Below are 25418 nucleotides of genomic sequence, written 5' to 3'. Positions count from 1 at the left end.
GAGCCGGGCATTGGGTGGGTGAGCAGGGCTGGGATTCGGGGTTGAATCAGGCCTGCGCGGGCTGTGACAGGGCAGGGGGAGAAGGATTTTGAGTTGTGCTTAACTCAGGTTAATGCGAGTTAAGCGCAACTTGAAATTGCGTATTTCCAGGCTTGACCGTACAAATCAATTTATCCATTAGACTGACCAGTATTGTGTAATTCTTGCTATTTCATGTACTCGCCATTTCACAATGTCTGAGATTTTACATCTGAAGAAAAGCTTACATGAGGGCTTCACTGCTGAGTGATAGGAAGAGATAGCTGAAGCTAAACCTGGGCCAGGATCTACCAAAAAACTAGTGCGCATTTTTTTTTTTTGTGTTTGTGTGTGTCCCAGGAGGACTGGGTTTATTTTTACCTTTTCTCCTGCTTTTGATGTCTTGGAGTTTCAAGAAACATGGTAGTCCAGCAGCACAGATGTGGCTCAGCAGGCAAAATGGACAATAGTAACAAGCTATGAGTTGTGCCATCATCTCTTTCTCCATTTATGAATCACTGCTATCTGGGCAATTTCCAGTCAAGGAGATGCTGTCTTAACTTACTCCTTACCAATACAATGCACAGCTACCACATGGAAACTCAATATTGCTGCTGAATCTCAGACCACTAAATCCTCGGACCATTGCAGAACCCGACTGTTCTCAGTCTCCATTAAAGTAAGCACATACTGTATTTCTGTCTTCTTTTGCCAGCAGAATGTAACTTTCTAGACTATAAAAAGGCCACCAACCTGGTAAATAAAAACCTCTAAATAAGGACAATACTAGTCCAAAATGAAAGATTAAAGTCTTACAATAAAGTGCAGATTCAAGTGGGATGGGGGTGCAGCAACATAGTAACTGGACAAGTGGCTCCAACAAGATGAGAGAGGCACAAATTCAATCATTAGTGTTTACGCCAATATATTTTCCATAGTTATCTATGAAAACTGCTAGGGTATGGGAGTTTTATGGGACTCAAACATATGCAGCACACTCACTGAACTAATATATACAAGTTGTGTCTCTCGGATCCCAACTATCTAAGATCCATCATATGCAAATCTTTAGTTTCACAGTAAAATGCTTACTGATTTCCCAAAATCCATATTCAGTAGGATATCTGAGCTACACCTGCTCCCTTTACCTCCAGATTGAAGAGCATGTTGAAGTCAGGTATGCAGACATGCTTGTCTTCCATTTTCCTGCGCATGTTTTTGATGGCATGTATAGATGTCTCATAGTAGCGGTGGGGTTTCCTTTGAAGTGGAAAGTCTTTCACCCAGCTGCTGCAGATCTCATGGAGTTTGCTGAAAACTGAGCGGGCCAGCTTCACTGTCTCAATCTCTAAGCAGGCAAAGAGAAATAAAAGGGTTTATAAGAATGCTATTAAATGAGAAATTGTCACACGTGCATTATACTGATGAAATACACTCCTGTTGGCCAGGAAACTAAGATGCACATCCAACTCAGAAAACCTGGCTTCTTGTTTCAAAGAGAAAAGGGAAAGCCACCTACAATAAAATTAGCATTTTCCGCTGAATAGCTAATTTATTGTATCCTAGCTACACTCACGTGCCTTTACTGGACTCTCAGCAAGGGGCAATGAATGAAAAAATGATATGCTTTCCCTGATCAGATCTAGTTCCAGACAAGAAGCAGCAGCTATGGGGTTGTACAGTGTCTGGATTTAAACACTTAATGATGCAAATGAGTTGCAACACTGAAAAGCAACTCAAGGGGCACGATTCACCATATTTTGCTCTAGTTTTTGGTTAGCGGAATTATTCCTGTATGGAAATGGAACAATGAAGTGATGAATAATATGTACAGTTCATAATATTTCTTTTAAGCACGTAAACGGATTTTCATTCAAATGGCGCATTAACTGTGACATGTTCACAATTTCATATTTTGTTTTGGTTTTAAAGCCAAAACTGGCCAAGCCCAAAAGAAACCTGTGTATGAAGGTGAAAAGTCCAGAGCACCCGTCAATTAAGGGGAGGCTGAGCTGTCACTCCTTAAAATAATCATTCTTAATATGTGCAGAGTCAGGCACTACCTAACCATTCTGCATTTATGGAAAGTCTAATGAGCTGCTTTTACAGGAAGAAAAAGTACAGCAACATGGGAGAACTGAACACATCTAAGGCTCTTGTCATACTACATTTTCACCAGTCTGAAGTCTCTAGGATCCAGTTTCAGCAGAAGTCTTTGCAGTGATTCCAATCAGTCCTGCAGACCTACCATTTACAGACGAAAAAAGGCAGGGTGGGAACCATTCTATATCTGATTTCACAGAAACAATCCATAAGAAGCACCAACTAATGATGGCCTAGTTAACAGTCACTGGTAGTGTTACGAAAGATTTGGCTTCAAGTAACAGCAATGAAGGGTCCTGTGGCACCTTATAGACTAACAGAAAAGTTTTGAGTGTGAGCTTTCGTGAGCACAGACTCACTCCATCAGATGCTGGTCCGTAGCATCTGATGAAGTGAGTCTGTGCTCACGAAAGCTCACGCTCAAAACTTTTCTGTTAGTCTATAAGGTGCCACAGGACCCTTCGTTGCTGTTACAGATCCAGACTAACACGGCTACCCCTCCGATATACTTGGCTTCAAGTAGTTACTAAGCAAGACACCTGAGATCATTTTGTGGCTCTGCTTATTTTTTCCACTGTGGATAAGTTGTTTATTCTAATTTCACAGTTGGAAAACTTGAGGTTCATATTTGCAAAGCCTAATGACTTTGGGATCTTTCAGACTTCAGTTATTCTGTGTAAGTACTATTATATATTTGAGAGGGAACAGAATGACAAAGAGAAAGAGGAAAGAGCCAGGATACTTCCCGGTCTCCAGCCACCAACCCAGGAGAGTTGGTCCTACATTGTTTCACTAAATAAGCCATATCTAGGTTGAGGAAGGAATATCCTCCTTATTACTGATGGAAGGAGACTGAACTTCTTAGTTCATCTGTTCTTGTAAGCAAATGGTGCAAGTACTGAATACCATCAGGACATAAGAGTATTAGCACAGTGATGGAACCAGCTGGTCTATGAAACAGATACCTGGAGTGTGTCAGCAATCACATTGCTGGACAACATGTGAAACAAGAATATAAATACTGTCCAAATCATATGTTCCATCAAGGACCTTTATCTACAGAGTTCATTGTCCATTCTTTCGAATGGGCATGTTTAAGAGAGAAACCCTGCTGACTTTAATGTCACCCGTTCATTACAATTCAGAAAATCTTTCTGAAGGACGAACAGAGAGAAACCTATGCTGAGATATTAAACACCCTCCCCTTGTGAGGAGCATGCACACTGTCAGCATCATCAATAATTGCTGCCTGAGATTAAAAAAGAGGCCTAGAGCAGCCGATCCACCCCCTCACAGCTGTAAATTACTCAATCGTTAATGTCGCAGTGCTGAACTGGAGCTGAGTCAGCTGTTGTGGCTGAGTCATGTGGAATTTCATCTTACTCCCGCTGCTATCTCAGTGCTGCTCCATGACTCTTCAGTGTTGGAAGTACAGCTTAATTGCAGCACAGTTAGTGGGAGACACTGGTCAGATATTTTTGTCCCTAATGTTGGTTGACTGGTTATCTCTGGAAAGGGAAGTTTCTGTCAATTTCTAAACTCTCCAGTCTCTCACTCGCTGTCAATATCAGGCCTGACTCACTGCAGTAGCTGGAGGAGAGATTCCTATTTATTTCATACAAATCATTTCTCATGTCAGCCAAATGTGTAAATGAATGGCAAGGCTTCACCTATGTGTGTGGAAGGAAAAGTATGATTCTGAAGTGACGTTTACATGTTCACGGTTTTCATCCACAGATCTCAAAGGTCTTTCTATTAGTAGAAAGTCTCTATCTTTGTTCAGCGGTTTTAGTAACACCCGATACTTTGATTAGCAAGATAAGGGAGATTTCTTTTATTGTATTTAGATCTGTTGGTGAGAGAAATTAAACTTTACACAGACGTCTTCTGACCAGAAGAGCAGGTCTATTTAAGCTTGAAAGCTTGTCCCTTTCATCAAAAGATCATCACCTCACCCACCTGATCAGTATGTAATATGCTTTGACCAGCATGGCTACAACAACAACATAAACAGTATTTACACAATATTCAAGTCTTTCAAAGTGCTGAGCCAACATTACCTAATCCTTAGAACACCTATGTGAGATAAGTATCATCTTATACATATGAAGAAACTGAAATACAGAGCTGCTAGATCCAAGCTTTAAGAGGTAGCCTCTGATTTTGAGTGCTCATCTCTGGACACCTGGAGCCTGATCCTTATAAGCTCTACATTAACCTCAGCACTAGATGTAGCTCCTCAACACCACTAAAAACAAGGTTCTAAACCTCTCTAGCTAGATACATGAAACAAGAGGTATCCAAAATTGACCACATTTGAAAATTTGGACTTTAATGACCACAGAGCTAGGAGTAGTAGTCATGAATTCCTTGTCTGTAGCCAGGTGATCAGTTCTTAGATGTCTCAATTTAAAACTTTTCATTTTATGGCTTATATGATTGGATTCCAATAACAGAGGCTTTTATCCAGTTTAAACATCCTTGGAAACGTGGTGCACTTAGGTCTTTGAGATCTATTTTGCAAAATCTGCTGGCTATTCTGCATGCCCTTCTGTCAGTCTTTTCTTTTGAGCCACTTTGGATCTTTATCAGTCATGACACCACAACGATGAGTTCTGCCTCCACTAAAAAGATTTCCAAATGTTATTTATTCCTGGGTTGTCTGCTCAGAAAAAGAAATCCATCTCTAAATCATCTTTAAAGCCTTCTTTGTTTAAAAAAAAGAAAAATCAAACTAAAGGCAGACTAAAGATTAGTAAATTATTCATGACCAATTCTACCTAGGGCTTATATTCCTTTCTGTTTTCAGACTCATGGTCGGAAAAGCTTGGAGAGTCACTCTGAGTGCTAACTCCACTCTCACTTTCAGATAAGAGTGATTTCACTGATACCTTTTTCTTTTATGGTAAGAACTCTCCCTGCATCAAACATCTGATCAAAAAGTTGTCTTCCACATGCACACCTTTGGCACCTTTTACCAAATCTGAATAGAACAGCACTCATCTGCCTCCACCCAGCAAAATCAATTGTACCTCTCAAAGTGAAACTGAGGTTAGGAGACAAATTTGGGCAAATATCAAATCCTTCTACATTTTTTGCTTTATATAGCTCATTAAGCTTGATGGACTCCTAAATAAGCCTTTCCAGTATAGACTGATTTAGAAGAAAAATCAGATGCACCAGGTTACAATCCATCTTGTTCTTTAGTCATACACTAATCTGAGCAGTTTACAGTCAGCAGTATGAGATAAAGTCAGGCCAAAATTAGGTGACAACAGGAATCCATTGTTAGACAACTGTGTCATAAATCTTCTACAGCTTCCTCTCTTGGGCCTCTCAACACAGGAAGTGAGTCAGGGCCAGGCAGAGAAAAGCAGTCAATAACTAAAGTCTTCTGAATAACTATTCTAGATTTTCTGAGTGATTCTCACTGAGAACATGAGTCACAAATTATTATCTGACCATTCACAATGAAACCTCCTTCAGCTGATCTGTTTTAATTGTGTCAACTCTTTCTTTTATTCAGCACCAATCCCTCACATTCCTTGACTTAGTCATGTGTTTGCAAACCGTGATTACTAGTCTATTAGAGGACATGGAATCGCTTAATGATAAACAAACAACTTTGTTGTGGTCCACAATACCAGCTTTCATTTTTCTCTTCACATTTCTTATTCTTTAATTTGCATAGTTTAACATGTATTTAAACCTCACTTATCTAAATATGGTCCTGTATGGAGGCCTAGGTTTCATTTGGCTAGCTGCTATGCCAAGGTATATGAAACAATATATGATCACTTCTTTGTATTATAGGTTTAAATACATTTTAAAAAGACACCTACAGATGTTTTCATTTAAAACATCAGCTTCCTTAGATATTCTGCGTGGAGGCTTAGTTTGAAAAGTGTCAAAATTTCCTTGGAGGCTGTCAAATATTTAGGTGAATCTAAGAGATTTCAATTTAGAAATAATGAAGGCTGCTCAGCCAGAACAATGACAAATCTATTCCATTCACCTGCTGAGGGTGAGACACAGCAACATCTACAAACAGCAACCCCAGAACAAATTGCACATTTTCTTCAGGTCCATGAAAGACGCTAACAATCAGAATAGAAACTTCCTCTTCAGAGCGCCAGACTTCTACAGCTTTTGTTTTCCTGCAGAGCTATTTATAGCTTTTTATCAAAAATAAAAGGCAGTGAGGGATGAAAAAGGGACGCTGAGTATATATTTTCCAAACTGATTGGGCCCCTGTCAACTCATTCTGTGGAATGGTATCCATCTTAATTACCATCCCAGAGAGCTTTCCAAGGGAATGTAGTCAGCAGAATCCTGAGTGAGATAGAACTTGTGGCCTTGAGCAGACTAGTGGAAAAGTCTTGCTACACAGAAAGGACAAACAGAAGGAAAATTCCTTGGTTTGTAACATCACACATTTTTACCTGACAGTCACTAAACTCAAGAAACTGCAAAACTCTTAAAAATAAATAATTACTTGCTAAAACCATTCAGAGTGAAATTCCTTCCTTCCCACACAAAGCTGGTTTAAAGGCAGAATGGAGTTCACCCTGCCAATATGTACACAGGCAAGAAATTCAGGGCCACTTAATTCAACCCTGGCTGCTCAGGCTGGTATGAAGCATACAAAAGGATATATACACCTCTTATTTGCCTGGCCATTCTGCCTAATTCCCTCCTCTGACTAGGGTGTCTCACTGGAAAACATAAGTAGTGACATCCATGTTGTGTGTAACATCTGCATCCAAGTTAATATTACCAAAAGAACATACAGTGACAGCCACTCATGTCTGAGCAGCTTGTGAAATTTCCTCACCACAATGTAGCTAATGCAGTGTCTATTATGTGCCTACGATGTGTAGGTCTATGTGCATGTGAAGACTTAACAGTTCAGCCATATTATAAAAAAGGGTATTTGAAAAACAGCCAAACTCCTGAGTTTAGCTTTTCTGCACCTGTAGAATCACACAGAGCAGAGCTGTTTCTGGTGGCAGTAGATCTTTCATATAGGTTGTTTTAAAATGTATTTGTGAAGTCTGTAATTAGATTGATACGTTAAAATTGCAGATGAGTTTTTTAAAGCTATGCAATTCACTTTTTAATACCCTTTGCTCACATTTTGCTTTCAGAACTGTGAATAGGGTAACATGAAAATAGAAAAAGGAAATTCTGATGCTAAATATATACATTTTCTTCTCTGCTTCCCTTCATACATCTGTCTGTGTAGCATTATCTCCTTTGGCCCCTTCCATCAGCTCTCCTCTGGTAGTGTGAGTGCCTTCTCTTCTACAGCTCCTTGTGTCAGGGACAGTTCTCTGTCTCAGGGACTCCATCTCTAAAAAACCTCATCTGAATACACACCTTCTTTTATGCCCCTACTTTTTTTTCCTCCAGCTGCTATGGGAATATTGAGTAGGAGTAGAGAGGCTATATTACCTCTGCAGTTGGCACTGCTATTGTGGTATTCAGCACTTCAAGAAGCATTCTGAAAAATTGGAGAGGATTCAGAGAAGATCCAGAAGGCAGACTGGAGGATTGGAAAATTTGCCTTATAGAAAGGGACTCAAGGAGCAGCCTCTGAAATTTCCTTATCAAAAAGAAGACTAAGGGATGGCTTTATTCACTATCTATATATACTGTACCTACTGGGAACTACATTGTTATAACAGGGCTCTCTACACTCTAGCAGAAAAAGGTACAGGTTTCACCCTTCCTGATCTGGCATGGTTGGGACCTGACCAGTCTCAACCAAGTGAATTTGCTGGATCAGCCCCCAAGCTGCCACCCTCACATCTGCTGTTGGGCAAGCTGGACTTTGGATTGTCCTGCCATGGGGGCTCCTGCCCACGATGCCTCACTGCAGGACTGCTGGGCTGCCCCTGGCCCTGCTGGGTTGCCCGGGGACACTTGCCCCTGCTATGCATAGATGCCCCTGTTGGGGTGCCTCCAGCCCTGCTGGGAAGATGCCAGCTTCAGCCCCACAGGGATGCTGGCTCCAGCTTACCCTCCAGCCCAGCTCTTTGCTCCAGGAACATCCCTGGTCCTGCCAGACAGAGGATGTTGCCAGACCAGAGTGCTGGTTATAGGGGGTGCAAATTGTATAAGATGAACTAGTGGCTGGAAGCCACTCACACTATTCAGACTGGAAGTAAAGTTCAGTTTTTTAAACCAAAAGTGTAATTAACCATCGGAATAATGTAAAAAGAGGTTGTGGTGGATCCTCCATTACTGGAAATTTAAACATCAAGGCTGACTTCCTCTAAAAGATAGGCTCTAGCTGAACCACAGCTAATGCACATGAAGCAGTAATTAATTCACGAGAGTCCTATGGCCCATATTATGCACAGATCACAATGGTCCCTTCTGACTGAAGACCTGTTCCCTTCAACTCTCTCCCAATTTGCTGCATTGAGCTTATTCAGTAGCATCTGCTGCAGCTGCTGCCCTTACTCTCACTCTCCCTCTCCCTCACCCCAGCAATCAGCAGGCATAGGTTACCAACTGCCTTCTGGCTTTAAAAATTTATTGATTCTCTCTCAAATGTACTGTTTTGCTCTTCAAAGTGTTTTGGGACACAATTTTCGTAAAGCATATCAAAATAAAGCATAGTATAATACGTAGATGCACTTACGTATGATACCTTCTGTACTATCCACATGCTTTGGTAAGTAGTGCACTGAAAGATCGCTCTGAAGGACTTCATCTGAAGTTGCTCTGGCTAAGGCAGCAGCCAAAAATGAAGGGCAATTACTGGGGAAAGGAAAACAAAAACAAAGACAAGATATTTCCAATCACAAGGTAACTGGCAGTCCATGTAATGCAGAACATGTACCTGTGTAAAGAAAATGGAATTTGTAAGTTGTCCAAGATTTGTGAGAATACAGGAAATTCTTTTTTCTACAGATATTATAATTTTGCAGCCTGAGGACCCTTTGAAGTGCATTCTGTGTATCTTAGTACGCTTCAATGTCATTTCTAAAGCCCAGATTAAGTTTGTCCAAGATAGAGAAGTAGCTGTTATTTTTCACCTTTGATTTACTCTTCAAAACTGGGACTTTGTAAACACATGTGGAGCTTACGAATCCCACTCAAATTATGCATTTTCTCTGTTTGAATTCACAAACCTGAGCTGAAACCCATCCTGTCTAGTTTCTCAGTCTCTGCTCTTGATTCAAATTCTTTAAAAGGGCAGAGAGTTTGGAAATTGTACATGAAGTCCTTCAGTTACTTCTTTTGAACAGTAGGGAAAACATTTGCACTGCTAGCTAAACCAGCTTTTTTAGTAGCCATCATACACCAGCCCTCACTTGTTTAAAATGAGCTGCAGTCTAGACTCCTCACTACATAGGATAGGTTAAAATATAGTGATTGAATCTGATTTTAGTACAGCTTGTCCTCCTACATGATTGGCTGAACTGTGTCAGAAACTGATTTAGCTGGTATCACATGTTTAAGTATAATTCCTTAATCCACGTGCCTGTCCTGTGTGGACAGAGCCTAAACCTCTGTCTAAAGACATGTTTTCTTTTCATCATAAAACATTTTCTGTATGTTGAGTCAAAGGGTTGAGGAAATTATCTGACTAGTAATTAGACAGATGGGCAGTGTCAATCCAGAAGTATCACCTACTCAGACTTGAGAAATCCAAGAATGAGGCATTCCTCCTGGTTTTAATTTTGAGCATAATCTTACTATTTCAACAAAAATAAAATTCAGATTTGCAAATGTATTATTTTCAAAATCAATTGCCTGAAACTATTTAAATAAAACCACAGAGAATTAGGAAACTAACCTCTAAAAAAGGACAAACTATTTGATCATTGTCTACTGTGGAGTTTCTTGCACCTTCCTCTGAAGTATCTGATACTGACTACTGTTAGGAGACAAGATATTAGACCACATGGACTCAGGGACTAGAAAACCATACCTTGTTTCTATCCTATGTCCACCAAATATGGATTCTGGTTGACATGTCTACTGAGATCTGAGAAGCATAAGGTAGTACTCAGATGTAATCACATTTGCACTGCTACCAACCAAAGAAAACCAATGCTGTTCTAAATTGGCCCAATGTTAGCTTCATTAGCATGGACTGAATTCCACAAAAGACTGCTGTCAAACCCATTTTGTTCAGTCTCTTTGAAAAGCCACTTTAGCACAGTGCTTTCCAGATACCGTATCTGATGCTGAACACCATTACAAAGGACAGATTTAAAGTAAGATTTTTATGAGATTTGCACAAAGCTAAATCTTCATCTATTTTAATAAATGGTGTTTAATGTTTACATAAAGTTACATAAACACAGGATTAGAAATAAATACCACCTTCTTCCAAAGGACATACTATCATGAGGCAAGTTCTGTCTCCAATTTACTCAGAAAACCTCAGCTATTTGATGTTTCACTGTCAGTAAGAGTCATTACTTGATTAGCAACTGAGCATTCTACCCATACAGCTACTGCAAACTTCAGCAATATGTAAATCAATGAAGCATGACTGCTTGAGACCATTAACTATTTAGGGCTGGGTCTTCCCAGTACATGAGCTCAACAATATCTTTGGAAAATGAGCAGCAATCAACAAGAATGAAAACCTATAGGACTTCCTTTATTTCCACTGCACACAGAAGCTGATTATTCAGATATCCCTTGTAAGCTAGAGACTAACAAGGCTAATTTTTGTAATTTCTGTTAATACCCACACATCCAAAAAGCACTCTAGGTTACAGCATATTTCATGCAGTTTTCATAATAAAGATAGGAGCTAAAAGAATTAATAAAAAGTGATGTAATCAGAGCCAACGTTAGAATCTCTGACAACAGGATGAAGCAGAAAGGCATGAAGGTAATTTTGCCTAGGCAAAACCTACATACATCTCCACAAGGGCAAGAAAGCTTACATTATACATGTGTTTGTAAACACAACAAATCTCTCAGCCAGAACTCACTTTACAGAGGAACATAATAGCGGCTACTGTGCCTAGAATGTGTTTTGTTTCCCAATCCTAATCTCTTCCTCACTGCCATACCAATGTGGGAAAGCTCTGGGGAAAGGAGTGCACTTTGCACCAATCACAAACAATCCCACTGGACAGTTAAGTAAAAACAAACAGTGATGGACATGAAAGGGAGAGTACTGCTAAGAACTTAGCTATGAAGGTGGCCGCTACAGCTGAGACCCGCAAGGATATAAAAAGATAGGGCAAAAATACACTGGGAATCTCTATTCCAACGGAAACTCCACTTAAAAGGAAAATAAACATCCTATCATTAGCATTCACACAAATAACTGGTTTTCTTATTCTACCCTGTAACAGCATAATGGAAAGGAGATGTATTAAAATGCATGGAGGTAAGTGGCTGGTCAGAGCCCTTCCCAGCCGGCTTGCCAATAACTAGCTACATATCCCCACACAATACAAATGTGATGCCTGCAGTCTCGAACTGGAGCTCTTTATCTAAACAAGGCATACATTTCCATTACAATGCCAAACCTACACAAAAGCTACTCAAGATGTTATTAGACAAATTAGAGGTTTTTCGGTACATCCTTCCTGATTCTTTGGCAGCGTGGGTGTCTGTACAACACCCACAGTTGCATTTCAACAATCTTGGGATAACTGCTAAGGTAATAAGTTAGCTTGAATGTGGGCAGCTTCCATCAATTAAGTTTGAGAGAGACAGTCTGAAGTAGGCTTAACTCAGCCCACGTACTCTAATGATACGTGCTTACCACACACCTCCGCTCTTTGCCGATAGCACAGGAGTGATGAATTTCCAAACATTTCCCCAGTTACTTATCTGTGTTCCAAATCTAATATAAAATCCTCACCTAAAAATGGGTAAGGCAAATTTAACATTGCACTGTCTAACAGACATCACAGAGCTTAGATTGACTTGTCTATCTGATGGACAAGATGGAGAAAAGCAACCCGAGAATATGTTTCTTTTATACAGCTGGCTATTCTCTAACAGTTAACAGCAGAATGCCACAGAATTAATTGGCTTTGACATTTGTACATCGCAAAGCTTCTTAAGAGCCTTTCTAGGACTATGCAGCGCAAGCAGTGAAGTGACCAGCTGGAGGTGTGTGCATTCTTGATTAGTACAACAGACATTTCATTTCTCTTGCTTCTGGCAACAGACCCTAGTTGGATTGCTTCTCCCTTCCAAGGTCTAGAATAACAGACTACACAGGAGGTGGGGATTCCTATTTGGAATAGATTTTAAACTCAGTTACACTGCAGCAAGTCCAGAATAACACCATTTGCTTCAGTGGTGTTGCTCTAGATTTATTCCAACGTAACTAGAGATCAGAATCAAGTTTAATATCTTTGCTTTTATCACAAACGAACATTCAGCAAAAGTTTCCTGTACCACTTAACTCAAAAAGATGGTCATCCACAGAGACTAGTAGTAGGCATCCTTCAATCCCGAGGGATCATGGGTTTGCGCCCCAGTTGGACTGATCTGAGCAATGTCTTCTGTGGCTGTGCAATCCAATCCAGGAGTGGCAGTCCTTTCCTCACTGTGAGCAGCAGTAGGCAGATGTCGCTCTGGTATCACGGGCACGGATCTTCCTGAGGGCTCTCCTGTCTTCCTTTTCCTTCACCAAGGTAGTTTCATACATAGCAAGAGCTTCCTTCACTCCGTTTCCAGGCATGCCTGTCTGAGGCAAGCGACTGCCAGGTGTTCGCACTGATAGAGCACTGAGGTCATGCTTACACGTGTCCTTGTAGCACAATTTATGTCACCCTTTCGGCCTCTTTCCAGACGCCAGTTCACCGAAGAGGAGGTCCTTCAGTATTCGGCCATCTGTCATGCGCGAGACATGGCCCAACCAGCGCATACGCCTCTGTTTGAGAAGGGTGAACATGGAGGCGGTGCCTGCCCTCTCAAGCACTGCGCTATTGGGGACCTTGTCCTGCCATGAGATACCGAGTTTGCGCCTAAGGCAGCACATGTGGAATGTGTTGAGCCGCTGCTCTTGTTTTGAGCGCAAAGTCCATGTTTCACTGGCGTACAGCAGTGTGCTCAAAACACAGGCTGTGTAGACCTGCCCCTTGGTGTGTACAGTGAGCTTATTGTTAGCCCATACTCTCTTCATCAGCCTGGAGAATGTTGTGGCAGCTTTTCCAATGCGCTTGTTGATCTCGCTATCAAGTGACAAGTTGTCCGAGATCGTCAAGCCTAGGTACACGAACTCATGGACAACTTCCAGTTCGTAGTCTATCACACTGATAGATGGCTCGTTACCCACATTTTGGCCCATCACCTGGGTCTTCTTTAAGCTGATAGTGAGGCCAAATTCCATGTATGCATCCGCAAAGCGAGTTATGAGTGACTGCAGTTCCTGCTGAGTGTTAGCAGCAATAGCTGCATTGTCAGCAAAAAGGAACTCCCTTAGATGCCTCGTAAGCACCCTGGTCTTCACTCTAAGCCTTGACAGTTTGAAGAGGTTGCTGTCCCTTCTCGTGCGGAGAGAGATGCCCTCTCTAGCAGTTCTGAAGGCATATTTGAGCAAAAACTGCAAAGAAGATGCCGAATGGTGTTGGAGCCAGCACACACCCCTGCTTTACTCCACTGAGAATCTCAAAAGGTTTGGCTGTGGATCCGTCGTATACGATGGTCCCCTTCACGCCTTCATGGAAGGCCTTAATAATGCTGAGCAGAGTTGAGGGACAACCGATCTTAGCCAGAATCGCGAAGAGACCTTTTCTGCTGATCACGTCAAATGCCTTGGTCAGGTCAATGAAGGCAATATACAGAGGTTTGTTCTACTCCCTGCACTTTTCTTGTAGTTGCCTAACAGAGAAAACCATGTCTAAGATGAACTGTTCAGCTCTGAACCCACACCGAGACTCAGGGTAGACTCTCCCCACAAGAACATTGAGCCTCTTCAGAACAACACGTGCAAACAGCTTCCCCACGGTACTGAGAAGGGAGATGCTGCGATAGTTGTTACAATCACTTTTGTCACCCTTGTTCTTGTAGACAGTAACAATGTTAGCATCCCTAGTACTAGACCTTCAATTATAACACTAGATATTCATTCATCCTTGCATTTCCCTGTATAGGGAACATGAACGGAAATTAGCCTGGATTGGGTCCCTGAGGCTTGGGGTTTCACCCCCCAGCATCCAGACCCACTGCAAGGTGTGGGGTGGAGTAGAGAGCCCCAGATCTCATGGGCTGGAGTCAGGCAAACTAGAACTGAATCTGATGCACAGGCTCTGCCTGGCAGGGGAAGATGTGACTCCAGATTCTCTGAGCCATGATGCTCTCCCTCCCCCTCCCAGTGCCATGCCACCTAGAGAGGCTTTTCCCCTGCCACTGTGACTGGCTGGAATTGCAGTCAAGTAGAGAAGCAGGGGGACATAAACCACAGGGAAACTGTGCCACATAAGCACCCCAGCCCTGCTCCTGCACCTCCCTCCTGCCCAGACCCCACACCTTCATTCTGTTCCTGCCCCCTCTCGCATTCACACCCCCTACTCCAAGCATACTTCCTGGCAGTCCCTTCCCATACTGAACCCCTCATTTTTGGCTCCACCCAAAGTCTTGGGGGGCCCACAACATCTATTAGCCCAGGCCTCTCTAGGCTCTGGGGCTGGTGTGTGAGAGGAGTGTCTTTTTTTGGTTTTTCAGTTGGGAACCACATCAGAGAGGGGCTTGGGGGGCTTTTTGTTTTGTTTTTTGCTTCTCACTTGTGTGCCCCCCCAACTGATTTTTCTGTGGATCATAGCCTCCAACCCAAAGAAGGTTCCCCACCCCAAATTAGGCATTAGATTCTTGAGTGCAGCTCAGCTGCTTTGCCCCTCATACCCATGGCAAAAGATTCCTTTCATCTCAGGATTTTCCACTTGCTGGTTGGAAATAAAACATTTTGCCAAATCCCAGACATTCAAATTTTATCAATCACCAAATTATAGAAAATTTATTGAAACAGTGAGAATATGATCCAGCAGTTTAACAAGGGCTGGGTGTTTGGATACGTGTGTTTATTAATTCCCAGCCATAACAATAACTCTGCATGTGACCTTGGACAAGTCACATAACCTCTCAGTCCTTCAGTTTCCTCATCTGTAAAGGAGGAGGGGAATACTTACCTCTTGGGTGTTGTGGGAGCATTAATTAAAGGTTTGTAAAGCAATCCGAGATTTCTAGATACAGACAGTATTGAAAGCAGTGTCATTCTGATGGAAGATATTTTCAATCTAGCCAAGATTTATGGACCTTTCACACTTCCCCCCCCATCTTCTCCACACTTGAATATCATGTCAGAAACACCAACTGGCAAGCCACACAAGGGACTTTTTGTCTTTCTGATATGCACTGCCAACATGAGCGTAATCAATTGCACCCTTCCATCAGATTTGAAGTAAATAGGATTTTTGAAACCTTAGGCTTCTCAAAGAAAAAAATTTGAGAGTAAGGAAAGATCAACTTCTTACTGTACCCTAAGCAATGCTGACTTCAGCTGCATGTAACCTTTTACAGCATCAGATATGGCACTGTTGATCGAATGGTTAGGAAAGAACATTAAAAGCAAGAGAAGGTTCCCTCCTCCTTCCCCTCACTCTTCCCCCACCACACAAATTATGTCAGACAAGTGACACCAGTCTCAGGGAAGGTGCTCCTACTATCATGATCCAGTGTAAAGGACAGTGATGTTATTGGTGCAAATAAGGCAGAAAATGGTATAAGGTACTCTTGTGGCTTCCAAAGATCACAATGTTCAGTGAGTCGTGCCACATAATGTAGCATTAACAGAAATATTAGAAAATCTCTTTGCTTTAGTTCTCCTATGAATTATCTAAAAATATCTCTTAGCCTACCATGGTATAGAACAACTCCACTAAACCATAGGACAAGCAATTTCAAGTATTGCATATAGTTAATGTATGACAACACTGGTCTGCAAATTAAAACAAAATTTCAGTTGTTTTGATAAAAATTGGTGACTTTACATAATTTTGCTATGCTTATTTCAAAAATGGCATTCATTTTGTTGTATCGTGTAAGGATTTTTCACAAATCAGAAAGAAAAAAATAGCAATTTTTATGCTTTTTATTCCACCTAATGCATTAAAAACCAAGTAAATAGTAAGTTATAGTTCTTTTAGAAGGTCTGTTGTAAGTCCTTGTTTAAAGAACAAAGGAGCAAAGTGTGAAATTTAACAACTGAGTAATTTTAAATGATTAGATGCAACCGAATTGATGCTTTTTTGACAACTTTTTATGCATTTCACCCTCAGTCTCTCTTTTCAGGGACCAGCAGTAATCAGCCATCATTTTGACATCCCAGCATCCTTGGTATCTCTTTCCCATCATCTTGATATCCTGATGAAATGTTTCTCCTTGATCTTCACTGACACTTCCAAGATTTTCAGAAAAATAATCCAGCTGGGAGTGCAAAAAATTAACTTTCAAGCTCATGTTGCATCCAAGTCTTTCAAATTTGTTTAGCATGTTGCCAACAATGTTTTTATAATCATGGAATCATAGAACACTAGGACTGGAAGGGACCTCGAGAGGCCATCGAGTCCAGCCCCCTGCCCCAATAGCAGGACCAAGTACTATCTAAACTATCTCTGATAGACATCTATCTAACCTGTTCTTAAATATCTCCAGCGAGGGAGATTCCACAACCTCCCTTGGCAATTTATTCCACTGTTTGACCGCCCTGACAGTTAGGAACTTTTTCCTAATGTCCAACCTAAACCTCCCTTGCGGCAGTTTAAGCCCGTTGCCTCTTGTTCCATCCTCAGAGGCCAAGAAGAACAAGTTTTCTCCTTCCTCCTTATGACTCCCTTTTAGATACCTGAAAACCACTATCACGTCTCCCCTCAATCTTCTCTTTTCCAAACTAAACAAGCCCAATTCTTTCAACCTTTTTTCATAGGTCACATTCTCTAGACCTTTAATCATTCTTGTCACTCTTTTCTGGACCCTCTCTAGTTTCTCCACATCTTTCTTGAACTGCGGTGCCCAGAACTGGACACAATACTCCAGCTGAGGTCTAACCAGTGCAGAGTGGAGCGGAAGAATCACTCCTCATGTCTTGTTCACAACACACCTGTTAATGCATCCCAGAATCATGTTTGCTTTTTTTGCAACAGCATCACACTGTTGACTCATATTTAGCTTGTGGTCCACTATAATCCCTAGATCCCTTTCTTCTGTAGTCCTTCCTAGACAGTCTCTCCCCAATCTGTATGTGTGAAACTGATTGTTCCTTCCCAAGTGGAGCACTTTGCATTTGTCCTTATTAAACTTCATCCTGTTTACCTCAGACCATTTCTCCAATTTATCCAGATCATTTTGAATTATGACCCTGTCCTCCAAAGCAGTTGCAACCCCTCCCAACTTGGTATCATCTGCAAACTTAATAAGCGTACTTTCTATGCCAATATCTAAATCATTGATGAAGACACTGAACAGAACCGGTCCTAACACAGACCCCTGCGGAACCCCACTTGTTATACTTTTCCAGCAGGATTGAGAGCCATTAAGAACTACTCTCTGGGTACAGTTATCCATCCAGTTATGCACCCACCTTATAGTAGCCTCATCTAAATTGTATTTGCCTAGTTGTTTTTATAAGAATATCATGAGAGATGGTATCAAATGCTTTACTAAAGTCTAGGTATACCACATCTACCACTTCTCCACTATCCACAAGGCTCGTTATCCTATCAAAGAAACCTATCAGATTAGTTTGACAAGATTTATTCTTTACAAACCCATGCTGGCTGTTTCCTATTACCTTACCACCTTCCAAGTGCTTGCAGATGATTTCTTTAATTACCTGCTCCATTATCTTTCCTGGCACTGAAGTTAAGCTATCTTTGTATTCCTTAAGAAGTTTTGTATGATATTTCTGAAGGCCACTCAAGCATCTTTCTCTGTGTCATTCCTGGTTTCTTCAAAGTTAGCATCAAGAATCAGTGTCCTGATCTGTGGACCCATAAAGACTCTCCTTAACTTTTTGGTAACTCAGACCTGGGAACTTGTTGCAAATGTACTTGAAACAAGGAAGAAGGATTCTTTTGAAGATGGGGTTTACTTTCAAAAGAGCAGCACCTATGCTGGTTTTCTTCTTTTGAAAGAAGCTATTTTGAAATAGGAATATGCAAATAAGGTGTCAGATATGCACATTTGTGCCTCATTTGCATACCTTTCAAAAGAGGAATGCAAGTGTAGACACACCCATAATGTACATGCAGACATGTCAGTGGTATCTGTTAACAGTATAGCCTGACCTTTCAGATCACACTATCACATTCTAGAGATATTAAAGGAAGCAGGTTGTAGATTATGAAGGGTTTGTTCAGATGTGAACAAAATCCATGAAATCTGGTGAAAACTTGTGTTTCTTCTTCTGTATGGTCTGGTCCCTTTCCTTAAACTCTAGATAGAATGTTTAATACATTGAGTAATCAAATGCCAATGCAGTACAAAAAGAGATGCCTGAACTTTGGGAGGATTTTAATACTGCGAAGAGCAATGGGAACCTCAAAAAGTGCAGAAGTGCTCCATCAGATTTCTCATAAGATAATAATGTGTTAAGTAATTGCAATAAGATGCTCCAGTGTGTTTATCAGGCTCACCGTAGGAAACCTGTCTGTTTTGTAACACTGATGTCTCTTGCTAGCCCTTACTTCACAAATCATTCGCAAGGGCTCTGATCTATGAAAACGTTTGAGTGAGTCATTTAAATGTAGCAAATCAAAACAGAATGGCTTTCACAGGAACAATATGTCCTCTTTACAAGGTGCTATTGGATAGGATTTTTGGAAGTGGTAATGGGAGAATAACACAAAGTCTCAGTATCCCTGGCAGTCATTCAATATATATTGGATAAATAGAGGGAAAACTCATACCAAGTTAATATAAGATGGACAAATAATTAAGAAGTTTAAAAATAAACACTCCATGCTGATAGTTTGGAAAACCCTACATACTATTTTTAACTATACCTTTACATATGAGTACACAGCACGTAAGTTTTGAGGTAAAGTCAAAAAGTCTTTTCTTCTGCTGATTTAGAAAAGTCTAGAAAATCATGTTCAAGGATTGAACATTTAGGGCTTGTCTACACTTGCCCCCAACTTCGAAGGGAGCATGTTAATCAGGGAGATGACTAATGAAGTGCTGCGGTGAATATGCAGCACTTCATTAAGCTAATTCTCCCCCACAGCAACTGCAAAGCATCAAACTTCAAAGCGCCAACATGCATGTAGCCGCAGGCACTTCTAAGTACCCGTGCTACTTCAAAATGCCTTTACGCTCCTCAGATTTTGAGGAGTAAAGGCACTTCAAAGTGCCTGTGGCTACACACATGTTGGTGCTTCGAAGTTGCTGCAGGGGAGAATGAGCCTCATCACCTGCTGCATATTCACTGCAACACTCCACTAGGAATCATCTGTCACCTTGATTAACATGCTGCCTTTGAAGGTGGGTGCAAGTGTAGACCCAGCCTTAGACAAGCACAGAACTGAAAGCAAGCAATTCAGTTAAGGGTTCAGGAGCTGCCAAGCCCACTGACAGGTTGGGGCAAAGGGGTCAATTGCCCAGAGGCCAAAATGATTTTAAAAGGCCTGGGGGCTCCTGACCACCAGCATTGCCATAAGCTGCTCATCCACTCCCAGAAGCAGCCAGTAGCAAAGCATTTCCGTGTGACCCCAGGAAGTGTGCCTCTCCACGTGCTGCCCCTGCCCTGACTGCCCACTCTGCGTTTCCCATTGGCTGGGAGCTGTGGCCAATGCAAGCTGCAGAGAAGGTGCCTGCAGACAGTGGCACATGGAGCTCCCTGAACCTACCCATGCAGGAGTCATTGCCAGACAGGTGTGTGAGCTGCTTTCAAAAGCTGCCTGAAATAATCACTGCCTCTCTGCTGCACTCTAACAGCCTCCCCCACCACTGCCCTGAGCCCACCCTTCCCCCTAATGCCCAAACTCCTTCTCAGAGCCTGGATCCTGTAAAGGGAAATTATACCTCTCTAATCTACTAGGAGTCTGATGGTGGGGGAGGGTCAACATGCATGTGGACGAAGAAGATTCAGTGGATATACTGTGCTTAAATTATGACAAAACCTTTGACAAGCTCCCTCACTAAAGGCTCTTAAGCAAGTAAGCTGTCCCGGGATGAGAGGGAAGGTCCTCGCATGGACTGATAACTGGTTAAAAGATAGGAAACAAAGGGTAGGAATAAATGGTGAGTTTTCCAAATGGAGAGAAGTAACTAGTGACAGACCTCTGGGGGCTACAGTAGGACCAATCCTGTTCAACACATTCATAAATCATCTGGAGAATAGGGTACACAGTGAGGTGGCAAAGTTTGCAGATGATACTAAACTGCTCAAGATAGTTAAATCCAAAGCAAACATCCTGAATACTGCATGCAGATGTCACTTCATCTCAGAAGAGAGATCATGGCAGCAGAAAAAAATTCATAAAAGGGCAAGAAAAACGATAAGGGATTTGGAACAGCTACCATATGAAGCGAGATTGAAGAGACTGGGACTTTTAATTTTAGAATAGAGGAGACTTTTCATCTTGGAAAATAGGAGATTAAGGAGGGATATAACAGAGATTTATCAAATTATGATTGATGTGGAGATCAGGCAACCTATGGAACTCCTTGCGAGAGGACACAGTGAAGACCGGAACTTTAACAAGGTGGAGAAAAAAAAACCCACACAACTAGGTAAGTCCATGGAGAAAAGGTTCATCAATAGCTATTAGCCAGGATGGGTAGGGGTGGAGCCCCTAGCCTCTGTCCAAAGCTGGGAATGGGCAACAGTGGATGGATAACTATCCCCTCTGGGCTACCTGTCATTAGCCCATGTAGTATCCTGTCTTCCGACAGTGGTCACATGAACCTTTGGTCTGACTCAGTATGGTCGTTCTTTTGTTCTTATGTATTTTCCATATGTGATTTCTCTCACCTTTATTCCCACACACTTTTAAACGCATAAGTCTTTCACACACGACCCCCACCAAGACCCCTCTAAAATATGATTTTCACTGTTCTAGCACATAGGTCCATCCCAGGTTAAACACTCAAAACCAACAAAAAAATACAGTGTTTGGACTGAACCTTTTCGCCCCACTATATGCTTACCAACTGGAACCCTCAACAGCCTCAACTGTAACAGCTCTGCCAGACGCAGATTTAAGAAATGACCCTTTTTTCTGCAACACAGAATAAAGTACGATGCCCTTGCCTGCAGGCACTGCCTCCACAGATCCCATTGGCTGGGAATAGGAAACCACAGCCAATGGGAGGTGTGGGGGTAGTGTCTGTAGACACAGAGTGGGTCCTGCCTCAGCCCCATTGCACCACCACCCAGGAGCCGCCTGAAATAAGTGGTGGTAAGCTGCAGATCGCATCCTGAACCCCTGCCCCAGCCCTGAGTCCCTCTTGTACCCAAAATCCCTCCCACAACCTGCACAGAATCATAGAATCAAAGGGCTGGAAGGGACTGCAGGATGTCATCTAGTCCAGCCCTCTGCTTCAAGCAGGATCAACCCCAACTAAGTCATCCCAGCCAGGACCTTGTCAAGCTGGGACTTAAAAACTTCAAGGGATGGAGAATCTACCACCTCTCTAGGCAACACATTCCAGTGCTTCACCACCCTCCTGGTGAAGTAGGTTTTTCCTAATATCCAGCCTACCACTCTCCTGTAACTTCAGACCACTGCTCCTTGTTTTGCCTTCTGTCACCACTGAGAACAGTTTCTTTCCATCCTCTTTAGAGCACCCCTTTAAGGAAGTTGAAGGCTGCTCTTAAATCACCTCTCAGTCTTCTCTTCCGTATACTAAATAAGCTCAAATCCCCAAGCTTCTCCTCACAGGTCACGTGCTCCAGCCTCTTAATCATTTTTGTTGCCCTCCACTGAACCTCCTCCAGCACATCCACGTTTTTATACTGGGGGGCCCAAAACTGGACACAATATTCCAGATGTGGCCTCACCAGTGCCGAATAGAGGGGAACAACCACTTCTCTAGATCTGCTCGAAATGCTCCTCCTAATGCATCCTAATATGCTGTCAGCTTTCTTGGCTACAAGGGCACACTGTTTGCTCACATCTAGACTTTAATCCCCTGTAACCCCTAGGTCCCTTTCTGCTGTACTGCTGCTTAGCTAGTCAGTCCCCAGCCTATAGCAATGCTTGGGATTCTTTCATCTCAAGTGCAGGACTCTACACTTCTTGAACTGCATCAGATTTCTTTTGACCCAATCCTCCAATTTATACCGGTCACTCTGGATCCTCTCTCTACCCTCCAACGAATCTACCTCTCCCCCTAGCTTACTGTCATCTGCAAACCTGCTGAGGGTGCAATCCAGTCCCTCATCCAGGTCATTAATAAAGATGCTGAACACCACCAGTCCCAGAACTGAGCTTGGGGCACTCGGCTTGAAACCGACTGCCATCCAGATAACGAGCCATTGACCACCACCTGTTGGACAGAAAGCTGGCTTGACGGTCGGGCCCATCATATAGTTCATGTGTCCAATCCTTATTTCCTCAACTTAAGGGCAAGAATGTTGTGGGATACTATATCAAAAGCTTTGCTGAAGTCAAGGTATATCACATCCACTGACTTCCCCATGTCCACAGAGCCTGTTACCTCATCATAGAAGCTAATTAGATTGGCCAGGTATGACTTGCCCTTGGTGAATCCCTGTTGACTCTTCTTGATCACATTCCCCTCTTCCCAGTGCTCCAAAATGGATTCCCTGAGGAGCCCCCTCCATTATTTTCTCAGGGACTGAGGGTAAGGCTGACAGGTCTATATTTCCCGGGATTTGCCTTTCCCTTTTTAAGGATGGGGACTACATTTGCCTTTTTCCGGTCATCCAGGACATCTCCAAGAGTCTTCAAAGATAATAGCCAAAGGCTCAGCAATGACTTCTACCAATTCCCTCAGTACCCTTAGGTTCATTAAATCCAGGCCCATGGATTTGTGTACATCTAGTTTTTCAAGGTAGCTCTTAACTTGTTCCTTCCCCACCAACGGCTGCCCTCCACCTTCCCATACCGCATTGTCTAGCACTGTAGTGTAGGAGCTGTCCTTGTCTGTGAAGACTGAGGCAAAAAAAGCATTGAGTACTTCAGCTTTTCTTACATTATTTGTCACTAGGTTACCTCTTTCACCCAGTAATGGCCCCACACCTTCCCTGATAACCCTCTTATTGTTAACATGCCTGTAGAAACATGCCCTTCTTGTTACCCTTCACATCTCTTGCCAGCTGCAGTTCCAATTGTGCTTTCGCTTTTCTGATTACTGCTTGACATTCTTCAGCTGTATATTTATACTTCTAAGTCCACTATCCACGTTTCCATTTCTTATATGCATCCTTTTTGAGTTTAAGCTAACCAAGCATCTCCCTGTTAAGCCAAACTGGCTGCCTACCATATTTGCATTTCTTAATATGCAGTGGGATGGTTTGTTCCTGTGCCTTCAGTAAGGCTTCTTTAAAATACTGCCTGTTCTCTTGAATGCTTTTCCCTGTCATCTTCATTTCCCAAGGGATCCTGCCCATCAGTTCTCCCAGGGAGTAGAAGTCTGCTCTTTTGAAATCAAGGGTCTGTATATTACTGCTCACCTTTCTTCCTTTTGTCAGGATCCTGAACTCTACCATCTCATGGTCTCTGCAGCCCAGGTTGACACCCACTTCTATTTCTCCCTATGTTTTTCCATTTGTGAGCAGCAGGTCAAGTTGCACATGGCCCCGGTCAGTTCCTTCAGCACTTGTACCAAGAAGTTATCTCCAACTTTCTCCAGAAACTTCCTGGATTGTCTGTGTGCTGATGTATTGGTCTCCCAACAAATGTCTGGACGATTAAAGTCTCCCATGAGAACCAGGGCCTGTGATTTGGAAGCTTCTCTTAGTTGTCGGAAGAAGTCTTCATCTACCTCACCTCCCTGGTCTGGCTGGCCATAGCAGACACCAACTACAACATCAGCTCTGTTATTTCCGCCTCTAAGGTTAACCCAGAGACAATCAATTGATTTTTCTCCGTCCTTATACTGGAGCTCTGAACAATCATAATGATCCCTCACACAGAGTGCAACTCCTCCTCCTTTTCTCCCATCTGTCCTTCCTAAACATCCTGAACTCTCTCCTATACCCTAACCTCCTGGCCCAGACTTACCCTAGCCTGGTGCACTAAAGCCCTTGCAGACACATTCTTATAGCCCTGGAGAAAAATGCATCCTTATAGCTTAAGCCCTTCCTTCCTGTGCTTTAGCCAGGTGACAGGAAGTGGCTGTGTTGTTGGTGGCCAGCAGCAGCCTTGAGGTTTCAGCTGCCTTTCAACTCTGTGCAGGTGGGCAAAAACAAGCTGCTTGCAACCACTGGAGAGTAGGGGGACGGTGTGAGAGAAGAGATGACCATTCCAACACATGAACCACGTCATCCAACACCCACCTCCCACTGCACCTGGAAGCAGCTGCCATCCTTTCCCTCTTGCACAGTGCTGAAAGTGTGCTGCTGTTCGTGCTCTGGTGTGAACCCTGATGGAAATCTGGGGATCGGGGCTGTAACCCTTCATGCCCCCCACCGTATATTGCCTCACGAAGGCATGGCACCAGGCACCAGGAAAGGTGGGTCCATCCCGGTGGCCCAGCCAGGCATAGCAGTGCAGAGCACTGGGCAGATAGGGGTGGGGTCAGATCAGTCACTTCCATCCCTGTGTGAGAAAAGCATATGGAAGTGTGCTTGTGTGACTTCTCCCCATGGAAACCTTAAAGATAAGAAAGCAAATGAAAATATTCCAGCTATGCAACACTTCTTTTCAACAGGAGCTTAGTCAGCTTGATGTTCACTTGAACCTTTGTACTTCACAGTTCTGAGTGATTGGCAATGAATTCACATGAATACAACTAGTTTTACCAGTTGTCCCATAATCAACATAGGGAAATATGGTCACCCTAATTTTAGAAATTACTTATCTTTACTCTTCCCAAAACATGGTACCATTTACATTAATGCATGCTTATGAACTCCTAAAAAATAGGCCCACCCTACAGGACATAAGCCTCAAAATCCAAAATGCATCTTTGAGGAGCTGAGAATAAGTCATTGCAATACATCAAATTCATAGTATGAAATCTGGAGACAATAATACAGCAGCTTCCACAATTAAATAAATAAGTCTTACCTGTAAAGTTTAGATTTGAATCAAAATTTACCAAAGTTTTGAGGTGTTCAGATTGAGAGTTATTAAAACAAAGGCAATTCTGCAATACTGTACAGAGAAAGG

At 42.4% G+C, this 25418-nt stretch overlaps 1 protein-coding gene across 1 annotated transcript in view; it reads right to left on the bottom strand.

The window, feature by feature from the left end:
• Nucleotides 1-25418, bottom strand: part of PPM1E (protein phosphatase, Mg2+/Mn2+ dependent 1E) — a 132135-nt gene that overhangs the window by 9693 nt on the left and 97024 nt on the right. Inside the window, exons 2-3 of the mRNA XM_075013621.1 lie at nt 8771-8889; nt 1167-1366 (exon numbers count right to left, since the gene is read on the bottom strand). Of these exons, the coding sequence (XP_074869722.1) occupies nt 1167-1366; nt 8771-8889 (319 nt within the window). The remainder of the gene's footprint in view (nt 1-1166; nt 1367-8770; nt 8890-25418) is intronic.

This window comes from Carettochelys insculpta, chromosome 19 (genome assembly GCF_033958435.1).
Source record: "Carettochelys insculpta isolate YL-2023 chromosome 19, ASM3395843v1, whole genome shotgun sequence".
NCBI lineage: Eukaryota > Metazoa > Chordata > Testudines > Carettochelyidae > Carettochelys > Carettochelys insculpta.
Note: the sequence above shows the minus strand (reverse complement) of the source record. Positions and strands in the feature narration are given on the sequence as shown.